Raw genomic sequence first — 15,006 nt, 5'->3', positions numbered from 1 at the left:
TGGTCCTGACCATTACCATTCTCCTTCTCACAACCCCCGCGCTCTTCCCCTAGCACGGAGGATCATTCAGGGCAAGAAGAGCCTTGCTTGCTTGTATTGGACCTCCGGGTGTCGGCTTCCAACTCCTACGTGAGTCAGGGAGACTCTGCCCCAAGCACGTGGAGACTTCTCTAGATGTTCCAGCGGCCATGAAGGCTACGGTGGCAGCCGCTGGGGAGCACTTGGAGGTGGCTCGGACGCCGGAGACACCACGGCGGCTCCGCGCCTGCTGGGCTGGTCATCCTGACGTTAGACAAAGTCCTGGACTTCCAGAACCCTCGGAGAGAGAGCGGCCTGCCTGCCGGCTTTGTACAACTCAGCTCGTGCTCAAGTCCAGCCGTCCCCCAGCAGCGCTTCTCAGGCTCTGGCTCTTGCACAGAACAGATCCCGGGTCCCCCAGGTCCCCTCGTCTGCCCCTGTGACCAGCCCACTCCGGGACCGGCCGCCTCCTCCCTTCGCCAGTAGTGCCATGGGCCCAGCTCCCAGATCCGCCAAAACCTCTCTTCCAAGGCCACGGCCCTGCTCGCCCTCCTGGCCAACCTCTACCTGCCGGCCTCCTCCGCCTACCTGTCCCTGGGTTTCTTCCCACCAGGAGAGGTCCTAGAGGCTGCCTTGAACCTGGAGAAGGGTATGAACCAGGCCCCCCTGAAGCTGCGAGCCCTGGGCTCAAGCCCGTCCCCGTGACTTCCTGTGCAAACAGGTGAAGCACCTGGGCGGCCACGGTCTACCTTGCGCCGTGTGCAGGCTGACCCCCAGACCGGGCTGGGCAAGCACCTCTTCGAGAGGCTGAGCCTGAAGCAGGATCAGGAGGAGGGGCTGCAAGCCCCCACCCAGAAGGCACGCCCCCAATAAAGCCCGCAGACACACACACACACACACACACACACACACACACACACACACACATCACCCATGATTCACTGGTCTTCAAAAATGAAGGGCAAAATTCCAACAGACTTGGATGGAGAGAACCATCTGCACCCAGAAAGAGTACTGTCGGAGCTGAATGTGCAATCCAACACAGTTATTTTGTGGTTGTTTGCTTGCTTTTTGTTTTGTTTCTCATTTTTTTTCCTTTTTGATCTTATTTTTCTTGTGCAACATGATAAATGTAGAAATACACATCAAAGAATAGTATATGTTTTGTATGGGACCACCTGTCATCTGGGGGGAGGGGAAGGAGGGGAAAATTTGGAACAGAAGGCTTTGCAAGGGTTAATGTTGAACAATTACCCATGCATATGTTGGGTAAATAAAAGGCTTTAATAAAAATTAAAAATAACGAATAAAATAAAAAAAAGAATTGTACATGTTTAACATATATTGGAGTACTTGCTGTTTAGGGGAAGAGGTAGGAGAAGGGAGGGAGAAAATTGGGAACACAAGGTTTTGCAGGGTGAATGTTGAAAATTATCTCTATCTTTTATTTATTTATTTATTTTTGACTTTTTAATTCATTATTTAATTGGATCTTTTAAATTTGTTCTTTTTCTAGCTTTTTAAAATTTTATTTATAAGGTTTTTTTGACAGTATATATGCATGAGTAATTTTTTTAATAACATTATCCCTTGTATTCATTTTTCCAAATTATTCCCTCCCTCCCTCGACTCCCTCCCCCCCATGACAGACAATCCCATACATTTTACATGTGTTACAGTATAATCTAGATACAATATATGCGTGTAAATCCCATTTTCTTGTTGCACATTAAGTATTAGATTCTGAAGGTATAAGTAACCTGGGTAGATAGACAGTAGTGCTAACAATTTACATTCACTTCCCAGTGTTCCTTCTCTGGGTGTAGTTGTTTCTGTCCATCATTGATCAACTGGAAGTGAGTTGGATCTTCTTTATGTTGAAGATATCCACTTCCATCAGAATACATCTTCATACAACATTGAAGTGTACAGCGATCTTCTGGTTCTGCTCATTTCACTCAGCATCAGTTCATGTAAGTCTCTCTAAGCCTCTCTGTATTCCTCCTACTGTTCATTTCTTTCAGAGCAATAATATTCCATAACCTTCATATACCATAATTTACCCAACCATTCTCCAATTGATGGACATCCATTCATCTTCCACTTTCTAGCCACTACAAAAAGAGCTGCCACAAACATTTTGGCACATACAGGTCCCTTTCCCCTCCTCAGTATTTCTTTGGGATATAAGCCCAATAGCAGCAATGCTGGATTAAAGGGTATGCAAAGTTTGATAACTTTTTGGGCATAGTTCCAAATTGCTCTCCAGAATGGCCGGATTCTTTCACAACTCCACCAACAATGTATGTGTCCCAGTTTTCCCACATCCCCTCCAACATTCATCATTATTTGTTCCTGTCATCTTAGCCAATCTGACAGGTGTGTAGTGGTATCTCAGAGTTGTCTTAATTTGCATTTCTCTGATCAGTAGTGATTTGGAACACTCTTTCATATGAGTGGAAATAGTTTCAATTTCATGATCTGAAAATTGTCTGTTCATATCCTTTGACTATTTATCAATTGGAGAATGGCTTGATTTCTTATAAATTAGGGTCAGTTCTCTATATATTTTGGAAATGAGACCTTTATCAGAACCTTTAACTGTAAAAATATTTTTCCAATTTGTTACTTCCGTTCTAATCTTGTTTGCATTAGTATTATTTGTACAGAAACTTTTTAATTTGATGTAATCAAAATCTTCTATTTTGTGATCAATAATGATCTCTAGTTCTCCTCTGGTCATAAATTCCTTCCTCCTGCACAGGTCTGAGAGGTAGATTATTTTCTGTTTCTCTAATCTATTTATTATCAAATTCTTTATGCCTAAATCATGGACCCATTTTGATCTTATCTTGGTATATGGTGTTAAGTGTGGATCCAATTTCTGCCATACTAATTTCCAGTTTTCCCAACAGTTTTTTCCAAATAATGAATTTTTATCCCTAATGTTGGTATCCTTGGGTTTGTCAAAGACAAGATTGCTGTAGATGTACCCTTTTTTGTCCTTTGTACCTAATCTGTTCCACTGATTGACTGGTCTATTTCTTAGCCAATACCAAATGGTTTTGGTGACTGCTGCTATATAATATAGCTTTAGATCAGGTACACCTAGACCACCTTCATCTGACTTTTTTTTTTCATTAGTTCCCTTGCAATTCTTGACCTTTTATTCTTTCATATGAATTTTGTTGTTATATTTTCTAGGTTATTATAATAGTTTCTTGGGAGTTTGAGGTATAGCACTAAATATATAGATTAGTTTGGGGAGTATTGTCATCTTTATTATATTCGCTTGGCCTATCCAAGAGCAATGAATGTCTTTCCAATTATTTAAGTCTGACTTTATTTTTGTGGCAAGTGTTTTGTAATTTTGCTCATATAATTCCTGACTATTCTTTGGTAGATGGATTCCCAAATATTTTATACTCTCAGCATTTGTTTGGAATGGAATTTCTCTTTGTATATCTTGCTGTTGCATTTTGTTGGTGATATATAAAAATGCTGAGGATTTATGTGGATTTATTTTCTATCCTGCAACTTTGTTAAAGTTATGAATTATTTCTAATAGCTTTTTAGCAGAGTCTTTGGGGTTCTCATCTCCATATATTTTAAAGACAAAAAGCTATCATTTAAAAACAAAACAAAAAGTAAAAAAAAAATCAAGGGCAAACAACAATTTGTAGCCCCCAAATCTTAGTGCAAGACCTAGTACATAGTAAATAAAGGATCTGTCCAATCATCATACATTAATTGATCTGTCTATCTAGTCATCCCTTATCCATCCTACTATCCATCTATCCATCCATTCATATATCCATTTTCATCTTACTATCCATCCATCCTTCTCCCATTCATCAGTCTAAGTATGTATGTATATATGTGTCTATATACCTATCTATATCTGTCTGTCTAGTCTGTCTATGTATTATTTCCTTCTAGAAGAATGTAAGTTGTAATGTGCTGTTGTCTCCAGAAGCTGCCGATCGATCTCTGGGAGATCTGCTGTGTCAACTCAAATCTCTCGTACAGATTCTTCTTCCTATAGAGAACCATTGTCTCCAGACAGTTGCTGTCAACTCTCGTCCAGAGTAGTGACTTCCCTCTTTTATCCTCCCAGAGAATGGGCGTGAGATAATGCAAGGGCTTCTGGGAAAAATTACTTCAATCAATGAACTTGCTCCTCCTAAGCATGCAAGCTCTTCCCCAGATATTCACAAGCAAAACTCCCAGTCATGGCTGGAACTAGAGAATTGTCAAGTACTGACTTAGCACTTAGTAAGGACCTAATATCTCATTATCTCATTAGCACTTAGTAAGAACCTTAGTAAGTTCTTGGAGGGCAGGGCCTGTTTCCCTTTTTACAACATATCTCTACCACCTCATTCAAAGATATCAATAAAAATCTATTTTAAAAAGAAAACTACTTTTATCCTTAAAGTTTCTCTCCCCAGCCTGATTGGCACTGAGGCTACTGGGAAATGACATACTCACTCTTTCCCTCCTCAATCATCTACTATGAATTGTAGCCACTACCCTCTCAAGACCACCCTTCTCCCCCAAATCTACATCTGGCAGCTGAGAAAAACAAGCATCTTCCTCTAGATCTGAGCCAGACATGGGGGAGCATTGGATGAGGGAGAGATCCCTGGGAGGAGGAAATTTGGGGGATGTGAGGTGATCAGGAGGATGGCAAAGGGCTTCCTAATCTAGGCCATAAACTGGGGCCAATATCCAGAACTCTTGCCCTGTGTTCTCTGTATTTTTCTGTAAGGGGAAGGGACCATCCCAGACCTGGTCTCTTGGAAGAAGGAAGTGAAGGAAGGGGAACAAATCTCTAGAAGAGGTCACAGGCACAGACTCAAGAATGAGAAACAACTCTTCTTTTCAGGAAGTTTATTGAGATTTCATCCCATCACTTGGGAAATCCATCCCCTGCAGCAAACTCAGTTGGCAGCCAGGATCTCTTGCACCCAGGGCATGAGTTCTGTGACCCGGGCATACACACCAGGGCTGGAGGTGGAACAGGTGCTACTGCCCCAAGAGACGATACCAACCAGGGTCCAGGCGCCATCCTTCTGGCAGACCAGGGGGCCACCGGAGTCACCCTGTAGACAAAAAGAAGGGAGTTCTGGGTCCAGCTTTCTTGATGGCAGAAATAGGAAAGAGGAGGGATGGAGAAGAGTAGTTGAAGAAGGTGGAGAAATAGACTAACAGGAGTGGCAGGGTGAGGGAAGAGGGGCTGAGCCATTAAGGGAAGAGAGAGGGAATTTGAAGGTGGAGGTGAGATGAGAAATAGGAGAGGCTCCTTTCTCAGTCTCTTTCTCTTTCTCAGTGTCTCTCTGCCTCTGCTTTTCATTCCCTACATCCAAACTGTGACCCAGTTTTGTCATTTCTTCCTTTGAAATATTTCCCAAATCTACCCATTCACTGTGCTGATCCTTATCCCAATCCTTATTAATTATCCCCCTTAGAATTCTATAATGACTTCTGAGCTCTCCTCCCTTAGCCTCCCAATTCATACTTTTCTCCCTGCCAGATTAATCTTCCTGAAGTATCACTTTCATCACATTACCACCTGCTCAAGACCATTGATTCCTCAGATAGCTATGTAGTGAAGTGGATAGAGTATTAGGCTTAGAGCTAGGGAGAGCAGGGGCTAACTTCACCCATTTAATAGCTAAGTGACCTAGAATAAGAGACATACCCTCTGTCTGCTTTAGGTTCTTCATCTATGAAACAGGGATAATGATAGCATCTACATCACAGAGTTATTGTAAGGATCAAGAGATACTATTTTAAACATTTAACACAGTGCTTGATACATAGTAACTATTTAATAAATGCTTGTTTTTTCTACAGAATAGTCCAATCCCGTCTATACAATACTCTCAGAGGTGGAGGTCTTCACTGTTTTACTCATGCCAGTCCCCTCCTCAGAATACCCTTCTCACACTTTTGCCAAAGTCACAACTTCAGCATCATCCAGTGACGATTTCCCCCTCATACTTGCTTCACCTATTCTATCTGTTTTCCAGTCTGTCATTTCTATCTTCACAGCTCTTAGAAATGTCTCCTTCCCACAGATACTACCCCCAGTCAGGTTCATGTTAACTAGTCAGCTCAGTGGGACAATAAAGTCATGTGTGCGTGTGTGTGTGTGTGTGTACATATATATGCATATAGATATACATACATACATATATATTTGGTATATAACGGGTGCTTAATAAGTGCTTGACTTTTGTCTAGGAACTTAGTTTCTTAGGGCATGGTCTGTGCCTTCTCTTTCTGGGCTCCCCCAGTGTCTAGCTGAGAGATGGTCATATAACAGGCACTTAATACCTGGCCAGTGACTGACTAAAGGGAGGGTTGGAGAGCTGAGGGGTGGGATCAGAAGATGAGAAGGGGAAACAAGGCAGAGTTAAGTCTAACTCTAGGGGAACACAACCCCCAATGCTCTTCTAAAGACAAGCCAGTATAGGGAAGGATGGGGAGGAGAGAGGCAAGTACCATGCAGGAGGAAACGCCACTGGCACCAGCGCAGATCATACTGTCCTTGATCTTGCTACCCCAGTACTTCTGGCATTCGCTGTTGGACAGGAGGGGCAGAGCAGCTTGCTGGAGCCTCTCAGGGGTTTTGCTATCTGGAAGACCCCAAGACAAGAGCAACATTAGCCAGGAGGCAGAGTCTCACCTCACTCCAGGAATCCTGAGGGAGAGGAAGGCAAGGGTGCCCTGTATCTTCCATCCAGTACTTCCCTCTAGGACCCCCTCCCTTGGTTGGCAAACTCACTGGTGTGCTTGGTCAGCCCCCAGCCAGTGGTGACACAGTTGGAGCCTGCAGGGAAGTCCTCAGCAGAGTTGGGAAGGCAGACAGGGGACACGGTGTCTGAAAACTGGACAGGTGTGGCCAGCTTGATCAGAGTGATGTCATTGACGATGGTGAAGAAGTTGAATTTGGGATTTTTGAAGACCTGTGGGGAGAGATAGCCATGGCTAAGGAGATGCTCCCTTTAGCCCCCTTCTCCCCCTCCCACACTTTTATGGGCTATCCTTCCCCCTGAAGAGCTGGCTCAGCTTCTTTCATCATTCTTAAAGTCCATGGCCTTCTTTACCTCTTAGAATTCCTCATTTCCTTCCAAGCTGAAATCAGTTCAAGCTTTGTGTTCTTTCTGATAGTTATAGCAGCTAATGCTCTCCTCCCTCGTGATATTATTATTTTATGCTGGAAAGTGTGTGCTCCATTTTAGAACTTGGGCACATTGTCCTGGTTCAGTGAGACAGCTCAGTCTAACTCAATGGCGATTATTTAGTACATTTCCCAAGTTTTCATTTCTGCAGATCAGGCCAGAACTAGGTAATGGCCATTTCCCCATCATGTCCAAAGATTTGCTCAGTTTAAAAAAAACAAAACAACCCTCACTTTTTGGTTTATGAAAATGAGCTCTACACATGTATTATCTAATTGTTTGCCTTCTCATTGAAGGAGATGATAGGGAGAGAATTTGAAACCCAAATTTAAAAAAAATTTTTAAAAATGTTTTTACCTGAAATCGGAGAAAAATAAAAAAAGCAAATAAATGATTTAAAAAAAAAAAAGAAAGAAAATAAGCTGCTGGAGGGTGGAAGGAAGATACTTAAGGCAGTTCAGGTCCTGGGTCATTTTCTCTGACCTTTTCATATGCAAATGAGATTACCAACAGAGACCCAGTGAAGTGTGCCAGGCTTCAGTCCCACCAGAAAGGGCCTTGTCCTTTACCCCCCTTGTCCTTTTCCTTGCCTCTCATCACTACAAGTTTACTGAACCCTAAAAGGGCACACTTAACACAAATATTTTGAATCTATTGATCGGTAGAAGGTTTTTCTCACAGAAGAATGTAAGGGAATGAATCTTTGATTTTTTTATTTTTATCTCCAGGTCTAGCTCCATGTCCTGGTAGGATTGGGATAAATGCTTTTTGAATGAATAAATCAATGAGTGACTAGTGCCTCAGTGCCTCTGGGATTCTGCTACATACTGACCATTACAAACACCTGTGCTGGCCAGGGGAGAGGGACAAGGGTTCAGAGGCTCAGGGCCACAACTGCTCCCGTTATCCCTCAGGGCATATGGCCCTATGCCTGGAGACTCAGCTGGGGTCAGTCTGGGGGCTCAATCTATAGCCCATAGCTGTTCATCCTCCAGCTGAGAGCCCCTGTCCCTGAGGTTCACTGCCTAAAGGAGGCAGGATAAAGGATGTAGAACGCCCTGATCTCCTAGCCCACCTCCCCTCACACTGGCTGCATCCATGCAATGGCTCCCTTCTGATTCCTCAACCCTGTGAATACCCCACATGGTGGCTCAGACCTCTGATTCATAAAATGGGCAGTATCATGCTAGTTTTGACAATGGCAATAATTTAGCCAGGGATGAGCAGTTTGAGGGAGCTGATTGTTCAATTTTCAGCATGAGCATTTGCAAACACTACAAATTAGGGCTTGATTTATTGTTTTGTTAATTGTTTAGACTTAATAAAATGATGGACAAAAAGTTCATAATGCAGACTAATCACACTTAAAAGTGTATCCTGCATACAATGTTTCCCCTACAGAGCTAGTTGTTAAGGCCCGCCCTTGGGTGATTGGACCCAAGAACACATATGCTTTATCCACTGAGTTTGGTGCATTGTAAAGGGATTCGTCTCTACTAATCATTTTCTATGAGAAAAATCCTTTAAGCAAATCATTTAACTTTTCTGGGTGCCTATTTCTTCATCTCTAAAAAGAGGGGATTGGATTTAATGATCTTAACAGTCCCTTCCATTTCTAAATCTGTGGGCCCCCTGAGCCTGCTAAGTATGTTTTATGCAGAAGTATATGTTGAGCTAGGGAATCTCAGAGGTAAACATGGTGGCCTGAGCCCCTCAAGGGATTCAGGTCTTCTTGGAGGTTTGGGCTGGGAAAGGCTTGAGGGTCACTCATTGCTTTTCCCTACCCACTGTCTTGGAAGCCTCTGGCATGGTCATACCTGGGCAATCTTCAGCACTTGGATGTTCTCCTCATCAGAACCTTGGTCAAACTCACCGGCAATCACCAGGTCGCTTCTCCTGTAATAGAGGGAACAAAGACGCAGATAATAGAGGGAACAAAGAACTAGATTGCATGGGTTATTATCTATGCATGGAGCACCATTCATTTGGTTTAAGCACTTGTGTGCTGCTGTGCTGGGGAGGAGGAATGGATATTCATTTCAGGACCATATTCTGAATGGGGGGCATATTCTGTAGATCACCCCCTTGTTCCCACACCCTCACAAGGCTGAAAGTGCTAATCTTTCCTTTGTCATACTTCCCCGTTCCTCCATATTTTCCTGGAAATTCTCGGCTGTTCAGTCTTGTAAATGAATTTGTTTATTATTTTGTCTCATTCCATAAAATATTCAGAAGCAAACTGGCACATTGAAAAGAGAAGCTGAACTGATCTTTACTCAGCTACTTCCCAAAGGTGGGACTACAAATAATCACTTAATAATTCTAGGTCTCAATTTTCTTTGACTGTAAAGTATATGTGGTTGGACATTGATGATCTTTTTGATCCCCTCCAGCTCTACATCTGTGATCTTAATTCTTTAATTGTCCTAATTCCATACTTTTTTTTTTTTTTAGCAAAAAGCAAAATCTTCATTTTTGTTAATGTTGGTGCAACCCAATCAAGAGCCATAAATAGCCTTCCAATTATATCTTCCTTTATTTCTGGAAGGAATATATGTATTTCTATGCGTCTCGAGCGTTTTTTGGTAGATTGGTCCCCAATATTTTCTCTGTTTGGAATATGATTTCTCATTGTATTGATTTTTTTGGGTAGATTTAGTTAATGTTCTGCTACTTTACTGGATTTATGAATTGCTTCAATGCTTCAATGTATTCCTTCACTGATTCTCTGGGATGCTACAGCCAGAAGAAAGATAATTCTTCCCACTGCTTACTTGACACCACAGTGGGCAGCAGTGACCACCCATTCTTCACTGATGATTGATCCCCCGCAAAAGTGGAAGCCAGTTGTGTCCTAGGAGTAGAGAAGTCAGAGGAACCCATTACTTCCCAAGTTCTACACACTACAAAGCAGGGAAATCTCAGGGATTCTGGGATTCAGGCACAGCCCAGGGATTGGGGGGGATCAAGGAGTCTCTCTACTCTACCACTGAACTTCAGGCCTTCTGGCTCTAGGATACCCCACCCTCAGGGTCCCACCTGGACAGTACCCCTACCTAGGAAGCCCAGCCCAGACTCTCACCTGAAGGGAAACCTGCCAGGGCCAGGAGCCAGGGACAGCCTCTTCACCATTGACGATCCTAGCCAGGCCACTCAGGACAGGCTCGATGGTAGGGACACCACAGCCTGAAGGAGATGCAAGATAGTGTGAAAACTTTGGGATGCTGATGATCCCTAAAAGCCCAAAGCCAGGCTAGGGAGCTGTGATGGAGAATGACTTCCTCTCAGATCCCCAAAGTCTGTTTTTCACACATCGCTGAAAAATGCACTTTGTGAGGTGAGGAGACAGCAAAGACCTGAGTTCAAAGGTAGCCTCAGATACTTAGTAATCGGATGGCTCTCTGGGGGCCCATTTTTCTCATTTGGAAAAAGGGAAAGGAAAACGGGTACCTCCAAAGTTCCTTTTAGCTCTAAATCTTTGGTTCCACGATCCCAATATCTGCATTATTATTGTCCATCTTCTAGAGTCCTTAGTCCTGACTAGAACAAAAGCTCTGTCTGACTGCTTTATAGATCTTCTACCACAAACCCCAGTAGGGGTTAATAAATCATATAACTCAGAATTTCAGAGCTGGAAGGGACCTCAGCAGGCATCTTATCTAATTCACGGAGGAAAAAAAGAGGAATCCTGTTTTTGACTAGATGGTCATTTAACCTTTGAGATAAAGTCCTCTAGCAAGGGAACCTACTTACTTTTAAAAAGTCCTTTCAGGACAGATCTCATTGTTAGGAGACATTTCCTTGTCTCAAGCTTAAATCCTCCTCTTTGCATCCTCAGCCCATGGCTTCTACTGCTACTCTCTCTCTTAGCCATGATCCCTTTTCTAAAATTTGTTTTTAATTCTCATTTTTCCGAGTTACATGTAAAAACAATATTTTTGGTTATGCATTCCTTATGAATCATGTTGGGAGAAAACATTGGAACAAAAAGGAAAATAATGAGAGAAAAAACAACAGAAGAAAAAGAAAAAAATAAGTGAATATAGTATTGTCGATTTAGTTTAGTCTTCATAATTCTCTCTCTGGAGGCAGATGGCCTTTTCTATCCACGATGTATTAGGATTGCCTTGGACCTTTCTAATATTTGAGGTCAACTCTTGTGTTCCCCTAGAGCCTTCTGTTCTCCAGGCTGGAGGAACCCAATCCCATCAACCAATTCATTATATGGCCCTTACCTCAAGACTCTTGACCATTCTAGTTTCTAGCTGATTTCCAGTTTAGCGATCTAAAGTATGATAAATGTTTGATGAATCAATGTAAATACACACACTCTTTGTCGGATTCCTATTCATCTCTCAGAGTCCATCTTCTCCTAGAAGTCTACCAGGAATTTCTCAGTCTTTCACTTCCCATACAAATGGATGTCATTCTGTCTTAGACTGCTTTGGAGTGTGTGTGTGTGTGTGTGTGTGTGTGTGTGTGTGTGTGTGTGTGTGTGTAAGAAAAAGACAGAGACAGAGACAGAGAGAGACAGAGACAGAGAGAGACAGAGACAGAGAATTACACACAAAGAGAAATACAGAGAGAGACAGAGAGAGAGATCTGTTCAACTAGATTAGTTGAGAGAGACAGAGAGACATACACAGAAAGACACACACACACACACACACACACACACACACACACACACACATAGAGATAGAGACAGAGACAGACAGAGAGACAGAGAGACAGAGAGAGAGAGAGAGAGAGAGAGAGAGAGAGAGAGAGAGAGAGAGAGAGAGAGAGAGAGAAATGTTCTAGTTATATGAGAGCAGGGACTGTGTCTTATATTTGTGACTCCCACAGTACTTTGCATAGAATTGGCTCTAAAAAAATACTTGCTAATTTATGGATAGTGTTACTGTCTCACCTGAAGGATCATGGGATTACTGAGAAGCTAAAATCAGAGAACTATGACCCAAATTCTCTCCTCAGAGCCCTTGGTTGAGAGGACTCCAAGGCTGTGCCCAAGTCTGTTGGTCCAGGGGAGCAAGGACAGCAGCAGCCTGAGCCAATGGATCTAATCAAGCAGTTTCCTGTATCTGTCTGATGGAGAAGAGAGAATTGCTACAGAATTCTCCTCCCCCAGGATCTCACCCACATATGCCCCGCTCACCACCCAGCCCACTCAGTAGGAAAGACTGGAATAGCTTTGAGAAAGCTGCCCTGACCCCATGGTCTATGTATTTTCCTTATTCAATCTCACTTAGCCTGAGAGGGCTCCACATCCCTTTCAGGCTATGGACAGGGACCCTGGACTTGGAGCTGTTCTAATTGATTCCAAAAATCAGATCCAATCTTACCTCTATCTAATAGCAACTGTGTGATCATGAGCAAGCCCTTTAATCTTCCAGTGCCTCAGTCACCTCTAAGCTGTGGCTGAATTCTTGAGTCTCCACAATGGAAGTTCACTACCTGGGTGCCATTGCTGGTCTGGACCAAGCCTCAGCTGGAGTACTGATTATGGGAAAATGCCACAGAGGCTCATGCTGGGATTCTAGCCTGATGTCCGGTTTTGCAAGGTCCATTGGTAGATCTCAGGCATCCAGAGAATCTAAGTTCACATCTTGGTGACGAATAAATCACTTAGATCTGTGGACTTCAGTTTCCTCCTCCATAAAATGACTAGATGACCTCTAAGGTTCCTTCTAACCCTAGAACTATTTCTCTCTCTCTCCTAGATTTTTCAGGCCCTTCCTTATTGCCAAGGAAGAGCCCACCCATGAAAACATCCCTTCCTGGCTCCCAAAGGGGACCCAAGCACTTACCTAAAGAGGCGCCAATGAAGGCAAAACAGCATAAGAGTCCCAGGTAGGCCATGGTGATGGTCAATGTGGAATGGGTTCCTGCCTCAGCATTGCCTTCCCCCTATATATTCCTGTCCCACCAATCATACATGGGCCCTGCCTTTTCCTGCTCAGGGGTGGGATGGCATCCATCGATTGGTTCTCATCATTTTTCCTCCTCTACATCTCTGTTATCAAGAGACTTTGATAAGCACGTGGACTACCTGAGCACCTTTCTGAAGGTCGCCCGAGAACCCACTTCCTGCCAAAGGGGAGCTGGCAATGTTACTTGGGACTGTAACAGCTGCCGTCCTTCTGGTTCAACCCAAGGTTCCTGGTGGAAGGTCAGCCAAAGTACCCACTGAATCCAGCAGGATTCCCAGAGCGGGGTTCCCCTCCTGATCTTTTCACACCATTTTTGTATACCGATGTACCAGAAGCATGTACTGTTGAGTGACTTTTTGGATTTAATTTCATTTTGTTTTCCATTAGAAAGGTTGTACCCATTCCCAAGGGGCAGCTGGGTGGTACAGTGTATAGAGTACCAGATATGGAGTCCAAAAGACTTGAATTCAAGTCCCAGATACTCACTAGTTGTGTGATCCTGAACAAATCACTTCATCCTGTTTGCCTCAGTTTCTTCATCTGTAAAACAAACTGGAGAAGGAAATAGCAAAGCACTCCAATATTTTTGCCAAGAAGATCCCAAATGGGGTCATCAGAAGTGGGATACAACTGAAAAATAACGGGAGAAGGCAATACCCATTCACAGATCTACCAACAATGCATCAATATGCCTGTTTTCCCACCACTCCTCCTATATTTATTATTCCCTCTCCCTTTTTTTGACACTCTGATGGGTGTGAGGTAGAATTTCAGAACTGCTTTAATTTACATTTCTCTAATTAGTAGTGTGTGGGAGTATTTTTTCATAAGGCTATAAATGGCATAAGTTTCTTCCCTTGAAAACTGCCTATTCATGTCCTTAGACATGACTTTATCAATTCGGGAATGTTCTTTTTTTAAAAAATAAATTATAATCAATTTTTCGTACATCTGAGGAAAACTACAAAGATTTTTCCATATCAATTGTTACCCCTTTAATTGTAACTTTATTTGTTACTGCAAAAAGTTTTTAATTTTACGTAATTATTAACAGGTCTATTATTGTCTATATTTCTCTCCCTTCCTTGCTTAGTCATGAATTTTTCTCCATTAGTCACAGTCAGGCACACAGGACTTTGAGTCCAACATAGTGACGTCATTTTGGTCCTCGTCCAGCACAAAGAACAACAGCCAAGCCATGGATCTGGCAGATGATTATTTCTATGTTTCTCTCATTTGTTGATGATTTGACTTTTTATATCTAAGTCATGTACCCAGTTGGAGGTTATTTTTGTATGAGGTATGAGCTATTGGTTTAATTTCAACTAGACTGCTGTCCAGTTTTCCCAGCTGTTTTAGTCAAATAGTGAGTCCTTATCTCAGTAGCAACTTAGTGGATAAAGCACCAGGAGTCAGAAAGTTCTCAATTCAAATGTGGCCTTCAACTTTCACTAGCTGTATGTAACTTAAACCTATATACCTTAATCCACTGGAGAAGGAAATAGCAAGTCCCTGTGGTACTTTCCCAAGAAAACCTCCCAGACAATATTAGCATAGTATGGTCCATTATGTCACGAAGAATGGGACGTGACTTTACAACAACAATAATAACAACCTCCATATATTGAACACTGAATATTGGCTGCATTTGCTTCTCTCTATTTTTTACTTAATCTGTTCTACTGATGAAACTATTTTGTAACTAGTAGCAGATAGTTTGAATAATTATACCTCTGTAGTATAGTTTGAGATCTTATATTTCTTTTTTATTTTTCCCCATGTTTTTCTCTTGAGATTCTTGATCTTTTCCACCCTCCCTATGAATATAATTTCTAATTTTTAGCATCACAAAAGTTATCTTTTGA

At 42.5% G+C, this 15,006-nt stretch overlaps 1 protein-coding gene across 1 annotated transcript; it reads right to left on the bottom strand.

The window, feature by feature from the left end:
- Positions 1-4,914: 4,914 nt before the first annotated feature.
- Positions 4,915-13,078, bottom strand: LOC141553193 (chymotrypsinogen 2-like). Its single transcript, XM_074285012.1, has 7 exons — positions 13,019-13,078; positions 10,291-10,394; positions 9,983-10,062; positions 9,026-9,104; positions 6,812-6,992; positions 6,529-6,662; positions 4,915-5,123 (listed from the first exon to the last, which is right to left on the bottom strand). The coding sequence occupies exons 1-7, from the start codon at positions 13,068-13,070 to the stop codon at positions 4,962-4,964; spliced, it is 792 nt and encodes a 263-aa protein (XP_074141113.1). The 5' UTR covers positions 13,071-13,078; the 3' UTR covers positions 4,915-4,961.
- Between the last annotated feature and the right edge of the window lie 1,928 nt (positions 13,079-15,006).

The sequence above is a fragment of the Sminthopsis crassicaudata genome, chromosome 2 (genome assembly GCF_048593235.1).
Source record: "Sminthopsis crassicaudata isolate SCR6 chromosome 2, ASM4859323v1, whole genome shotgun sequence".
In the NCBI taxonomy this organism is placed as follows: Eukaryota; Metazoa; Chordata; class Mammalia; order Dasyuromorphia; family Dasyuridae; genus Sminthopsis; species Sminthopsis crassicaudata.
The sequence above is the reverse complement of the archived record's forward strand: the minus strand, read 5'-3'. Positions and strand labels throughout refer to the sequence as shown.

Excerpts from the sequence above, each read along its gene's own strand:
- LOC141553193 (XM_074285012.1), bottom strand. The coding sequence starts at position 13,070 with ATGGCCTACCTGGGACTCTTATGCTGTTTTGCCTTCATTGGCGCCTCT. Across the intron at positions 10,063-10,290 it reads CCTGGCAGGTTTCCCTTCAG|GACACAACTGGCTTCCACTT; the intron begins GTGAGAGTCTGG and ends CTCTACTCCTAG. Across the intron at positions 6,993-9,025 it reads AAGTGCTGAAGATTGCCCAG|GTCTTCAAAAATCCCAAATT; the intron begins GTATGACCATGC and ends CTCTCCCCACAG.